This window comes from Grammomys surdaster, unplaced genomic scaffold, assembly GCF_004785775.1.
Source record: "Grammomys surdaster isolate TR1022 unplaced genomic scaffold, NIH_TR_1.0 125789, whole genome shotgun sequence".
Classification (NCBI taxonomy): Eukaryota; Metazoa; Chordata; class Mammalia; order Rodentia; family Muridae; genus Grammomys; species Grammomys surdaster.
In genome coordinates, this window is record NW_021620620.1 from 3,097,179 (window position 1) to 3,103,883 (window position 6,705).

General features: G+C 36.9%; 1 protein-coding gene across 1 annotated transcript in view; it reads right to left on the reverse strand.

Moving 5' to 3' along the window:
- Positions 1-1,763: 1,763 nt before the first annotated feature.
- Positions 1,764-6,705, reverse strand: part of Ptpn20 (protein tyrosine phosphatase non-receptor type 20) — a 45,293-nt gene continuing 40,351 nt past the window's right edge. Inside the window, exons 10-11 of the mRNA XM_028789134.1 lie at positions 4,083-4,145; positions 1,764-3,404 (exon numbers count right to left, since the gene is read on the reverse strand). Coding sequence (XP_028644967.1) covers positions 3,318-3,404; positions 4,083-4,145 — 150 coding nt within the window. The 3' untranslated portion in view covers positions 1,764-3,317. The remainder of the gene's footprint in view (positions 3,405-4,082; positions 4,146-6,705) is intronic.

Here is a 6,705-nt window from a genome sequence, read left to right on the forward strand (position 1 = left end):
ACTCAAGTGTATGCAAGATGGACCAAATTCAGGGCCTCAAGCATGCTAGACAAATGCTACCACTGAGCTACGCTCCTGCCCAGAACCACAGTGTTTAAAACACTTTGACTTTTTCACCATAATTTGATTACTCTCCTTTCCCCTCAATTAATTCTTCATTTTCAAAACTGTCTGGGCTCTGTAGTGAATTTATTGTTTATCTAGAACCTAATCATTGCCTACTCAGTTCTTATTAAGTTTAATCTTAAGTTGTTTTGGGTTTTGAAAAAGGGTCTCACTGTTTAGGCTTGGCTAGCCTGGAACTCACTATGTGTACCAGGCTGGCCTTGGACTCACAGGCATTCGCCTTCTGAGTGCTGGGGTTAAAGCACGTACCACCATGCCTGTGTCTGATTTTATACTACCATTGTGTTATTCTATGTTTAATATCTCTGTTGCTGATATAAAGGGGTTAGCAAAACTCCCCTTTAAAATGGGCCAGGAAGTAAATACTTTAGACTGCATGAGCCCCATGGTCCCTGAAAAGACGAATAACACAGACATTTCTATTGCAGCGCAAAAGCAGCTGTAGATAATAACGTGGAAGCAAGTGAGCCTACAGCATTAGGGATGGAGGCAGGCTATGGTTACTATGCTATCCATACATAGCTGAGTAGCTATAGAGAAAGAGTAAATTTTATAAATGTACCTTGAACTCTGATTTTGAGATACAATTTCTAGTATTATTTTCAGTAAACTATTTTTTATGAAGGTAAACAAGTAATTTTTTCTACCTTTCTAATACTAATAGCAATGACTGTACCATGTATTCTCATACTCTTAGCAGCTACCAGATAACTCCTACGTGACAGCTGGTGGCTGTGTTAATGGGCTCTCCTTCTCCACCCTCAAATATGATGTGATTTTCTAAAAAGCTTTGTCATTTTCAACCTTCAGCAAGGACGGCTGGATTGAGTAGCTTCTGTGTGATACCTTCAAATTCAGACTGCTTTCTAATGAAAGCATTGCTCCCACTTTTGGATCACAGCTGTAGACTAAGAGCTCTGAGCCATTCTCCCTCCCCACTGAGTCCACTGACTAAGACATACAACTCTACTTTAGCTATTCAAATCTCAAAATAACACAGAAAAAAATCAAGTCTTTCCAGGACTTAGAAAAAGCTAAGTAGGAAATGGAACTTTCACTTTAGGTCTTCCAAGCTGCTTTCCTTTGAGATTTTTCAATAAAATAAATCATTGAAATGGACTTTGAGTCATATATGTAAATTCCATTGGAAGCTGAATGTTCCACAGAGATCAGGTAAAAAGATCCAAAGAAAAATAAATTAGTAAAACTCATGTGGAGGTAAAATATGTAATACTTATTTCTGAAAAGTCTTGGACTAACACTTAAGCATCATTAAATTTTTTTTTGAAGTTGAAAGTTACTTATGCTTATATTTAAATATCTTTAAGATTTCTTTAAATCAGCTGTTAACATCCTCACCATGGTTTCACATCTGAGGTAGAAAATTATTCACTACTAGTGTAGAAGTTAGGATTTCAAGCTCTCCAAAGTTTTTGCTTTGAAATTCACCATCAAGAATGAAATGAAAACAAATGCGGCCAGTATTTCCATGTTTACTTAAACTCTCTGCAAAACTCAAAATAGTTTAGCTGTAAAAACATGACACACCTTAAAGAGGAGGCATGCTCAATAAGACATGGGGATGGGTTCTTCACAAGAAATCACAAGATCCTGATAAATTAAAGTACTCCAGGCAATGCACAGTAAATATTTTCATTTAATAACAACATACAGGCCATGTTGGGAACATTGTTCTATATTATACTTATTATTTTATAGTAACAGAATGAAAATACAGTTACAGATTCAAATGTTAATGACCAATAATCAGAATGATATTATTGTTCAGCACAGACTATTATGCATATAAACAGTATAAATAGCTATAATCATCAACTTGAGTTAATGTCAAATGTATGGCATATAATTATTTTTAAAATGAGAATTATCAATTTTAATTCAACCAACTCAAGTATTCATTTAACCAAAGAAATAAGCCTCTTAAAAGTTTAGCATTTACAATTTTAGGAATTTTCAATATGATTCACAGCTTTGATCGCTACTGAATTCACTGTACAAATACACTTGTCAATTTCTTTGTGTCTTATAATTAGGAGTGTTTGATCACTGAAAACCTTCAAACAAAGAATCACTACAATTGTCTGAGGCAGAATCCTGATATAATGAATGAAACAATGGCTAGAATTTTCTTAACAAGCATATAGAAGTTTTCACTTTCACAACTATGAATTTGGTTTTCAAAAATCTAGTCCAATGTCCAGCATCTAAATATTCCTATAGAGGAAAGAAATGACTTAATGGTCCTCTAGAGGAAAAAATATCTTTTTTAGATGTTAGTTAAAAAAGAAAAAAACTTGATACAACAGGTACCAAGACTCAAACTTACATAGCAATATCATTATATTAAAGTTTATGGGTTAGCTAAAGATCAAGAGGCAAGTGACATGGAATGCTTGCTTCTGATAAAGCAGATGGAGTAGTATGTTAACTGTTAGAACAGGAAAGGAAAGAAATCTGGTTGGGCCTGGCAAACATTTCCACTGAATTTGCAGATGGATGTGTATTTTAGCTTGGGACTGTTCACCAGTGTGTTCAGGGGGTGCTAAGGAGGGACACTATTAACCTACAAGGTGCTTCCCAGAGCAGCAGACAAGGGCTTGACTGCTGCTCCAGGAAAGCAGCTCTTCTTTCAAAATCCCTAGGATACTCTGGAACCATGGAAGTATAGGACATGAAAACCATTTTATATCAAAAGTCAGTCCATCCTCATTAGAGTCTTTTTGAGTTATTCAGTTACCAGCTGGGAGTATAGACTCTAGCTTCTGTAAAGAACATAGATAAATGTCTGAGAAATGCCCACTAGAGGTCAGTCTGTGAGCCTGCAGGTTATTGTGCCATGTTCTCCCAGAGCAGGGTTTGTACAGTGTTGGAAATTATCTGAGGCTTTTGGCCACCTTTCCAAATATAATCTTAACAAATACATTTAAATCTTTTTATTAAACTCTTTAATACCACAAGCCAGACGGCTAAGCTGAGGTTGTTTCATATAACTTTAGTTTCAGTAGAAGGCATAGAGGGTATTTTGCTCTTGTCCAGAAAGATCAAGTGAAACAGTTCACTCTGTGCCTAATGGTGCTGCCCTCAGGGACTTTCAGAGAGAAAATCAGAAGGCAAACTGAATGGCCAGCAGACGCTTCAACACAGCTCAGGCTCCAAGCTGCTTGGTAATCTCAAGTGACAGGCGCAGAAGTCTCTCTCAAATCCAAAAGATTCTGAAGAACTTCAAGCACAATTTCATAACAAAACTGATACTGCTCCTGCACACACACACATGAATGACACAGTGGTAAGTGAGCAGAACCCAAGATCTCCTTTGGGAGACCACATCTGCACGTTTCTTTGGTCACATAAGAAAATTTTCCTCCAACAACAAATGTTTCTTTACAAACACTTAGGAACTTCTTTATGCAGGTACGGACTTTAAATATGAAGAACATCAATAATGAAAATAAATGTCTTGGCCTAGGATTCCTTAACAGAGATTCTAAAGGGAAGGAAACTGTCAGCATCCACTTCCTTATATCTTCTCTAGCTAATCTAACCCTAATTTAAAAAGTCTCTCACACTAATTTTAACATTTCAAATGTATATAATTGTTATATGTTTACATACCCAAACATATCTCTACTTATATAGACATATTATACATAGTATACATATCAGTTCAGAGGCAACTTTTTTATTATAAATATTCTCTTTGTTTCTCCTGGCAATTGCAAACTAATCTGTGATATAAAAATATCTTTTTATAATGTGCCAATAACAGATAGATAGACAGACAGACAGGCAGGCAGGCAGGCAGGCAGGCAGATAGACAGGCAGACAGACAGACATAAATAGAGGCAAGTTCACATTTCAAACTACTGTCTAGAAACTTAGTTATACATTAGCTACACTGCTTCTGCAGTTTGTCATGTTACACAGGGAGCACTTGCCTTGGTTTGGATCATGCCGCAGCGCTGCTTTCTCATCTGGGTCACTATGCTCATAATGTTGAACTGAAATGAGGTGAAGATGGGGAAAATAAACTCACAGGTTGACAAACGAGTACTCTATATTTCTTTCTAGTGAAAAGAGATGTCAAGAGGTAACTAGAAAGGTCTCTATTCCAGTCACATTATGTCTTAAAGCCCAGCTTAATGAATAAGAAAGACTTGTATTAGCAGGCTTTTGAAGGTGAAGAAGAAAACCATCATCTATGAGGAAGAACACTCTCAACAAACTTACTCCCTTTATGCTAACCACAGGGAAGCCTGAAAGCAGCAGGATAATTCTGGACAAGTTTAGAAGACTTGCCTTGACAACATGAGCGTGTATTTTTCTTAAATAAAGAGCCATGTTGATTCGAACAGAAACCTTTGGCAACATTCACTTACACTATAGTGTGCTCCTGACAGCTAGAGGTGGCCAGACTGCCAGTCACAAAGGTCTGCTGCTGGTTCTTAATGACATGGTGTGGAAATAGATTAGGATTTAGGAAGTCTTCTGCACCGGGCACTGGTAGTGAGCTCTATGGAGAGCAACCTATCGAGCAGCCTATGGCCCAACTGCAGCACAGGATTCACCTGGAAAGTCAGTGTGGTGCGAGCACTGGATAGGCATGGAACACGGGCTATGATGACATCATGTCTTCAGATTCTCAACTATAATCCCTCATGTTTTATATCCGCTCTCAGACTCCTTCTAGGACCTGGGTCTCATCAATTAGGCTAGATTGGCTAATCAATGATCTACAGGGATTCACCTGTCTTTGCCTCTGAAATGCTAGGGTTACAAATGAGTGGTATCATGCTCAACTTTTTATGTGGGCCTTAAAATTGACCTCAGGTCCTCATTATGGCATGGCAAGCATTGTTTTTCAGAGTTCTTTATGTATTCCAGATGCATGGCATTTCTTGGATTCATAATTTGAAATTATTTTCTCCTAATCTTTAGCCTGCCTTTCATCTTCTCCCTGGGGTCTTTTATAGAACAAATCATAGAGGAATTATTCCAGAAAATAAAAAGGCCATGCATATTGAAAAGAAAGCAATAGATCTATTTGCAGATGATGACACAAATCATCTATGTAAAAATGACAAGTAACTAAGCCACAAATAAGACTCAGAATAAATGAACTTGACGAGGTCATTCGATAGAAAACCAACATGCAAAAATCACTGGCACTTCTATGTCTAATTTTCATTGCAATAAATACGAGGAAACTGAAAGTTAAAATAGTAAATTTCCAATTTTGTCAAAGAAAATGAAATAGGATAAATTTAACAGAACACAGGAAGAATTTATATTCATAAAATTATGGAATGCTTACAAAAGAATCTTAAAAAGGCCTATTAAATGAGGAAATATATAATATATTCATGGAATTGCTGATTCGATACAGGAAAGATGTCAGTTCTCCCAAAATTTTATATTTATGTAATTTTTACCACAATCCCAGAAGGCAAGCTATGATGACTAGTTTTATGTCAACTTGTCAGAGATTAGAGACATATTTGGAAAGAAGAAATCTTAACCTAGCAAATGCCTCCATAACACTCACCATGAGCAAGTCTGTAGTGTACTTTCTTGACTGGTGATGAATGTGGGAGGGCCTAGCCCACTGTCAGTTGTGCCATCCCTGGGCAGGTTGGTCATGGGAAGCAACCCTGTAATCAGCACTCCTCCTGTCTCTTGGTGTGGCCTTGAGTTCCTGCCCTGACTTCCACCAGTGATGTACTGCATGTGACATGGAACTATAAGCTGAAACAAACCCTTTCTCCTCAAGCTGTTTTGGTCACAATATTTTACCACAGCAATAGAAATCCTAACTAAGGCACAAATTAATCACAAAATTTACATTGGAAAACACCGACTTTGAACTGGCTAAGACAATTTTGAAATGTAAGAATGAAGTGTAAGGAATCACTCTATCTAATATTAAATCTTTTATAGAGTAACAGAGATCTAAAAGTTGGTACTAGCAGCAAAATGAGACCCACAGAGTCTGTTCAGTGGAACAGAGTACAGAACCAGAACAGCCCCATGGGAATTCTCTAAATAATTTTTGATAAAGGTATACCACCAATTCTGTGTAGGAAGAATAATCTTTTCAACAACAGTTCTAGAACAACTGGTTATCCACGGTCAATAAGTAAATAAGAGAATAATTCTCAATCAAAACCTCATGTTTTACATTCTCAACAGAGAGTATGGACTTGGGTCTAAAATACAGAACTTGAATTTTTCAGAATCTAGGGTCCTAGACTTGATATTTGAAACATGATACATAAAAAGAGAAACTAAGTAAAAGTCATTAAAATTAAAACCTCTATTCCTTTGGAAGCTTTAAAACTGCAACAGTGCTGGGCAAAATAAAAATATGGCAATAAATCTACAGTTCTCAACCTTAATTCACTGATAGGAAAAGAAGCTTTGCTGAATTACCATATCAGAAAAGACACAGTCTTCCGAGTGTGGTTGTACTGGCCAACAATCACCACCACCACAACAACTACCACATCTACAACAACTACAACAACAACTACCACATCTACAACAACAACTACCACATCTACA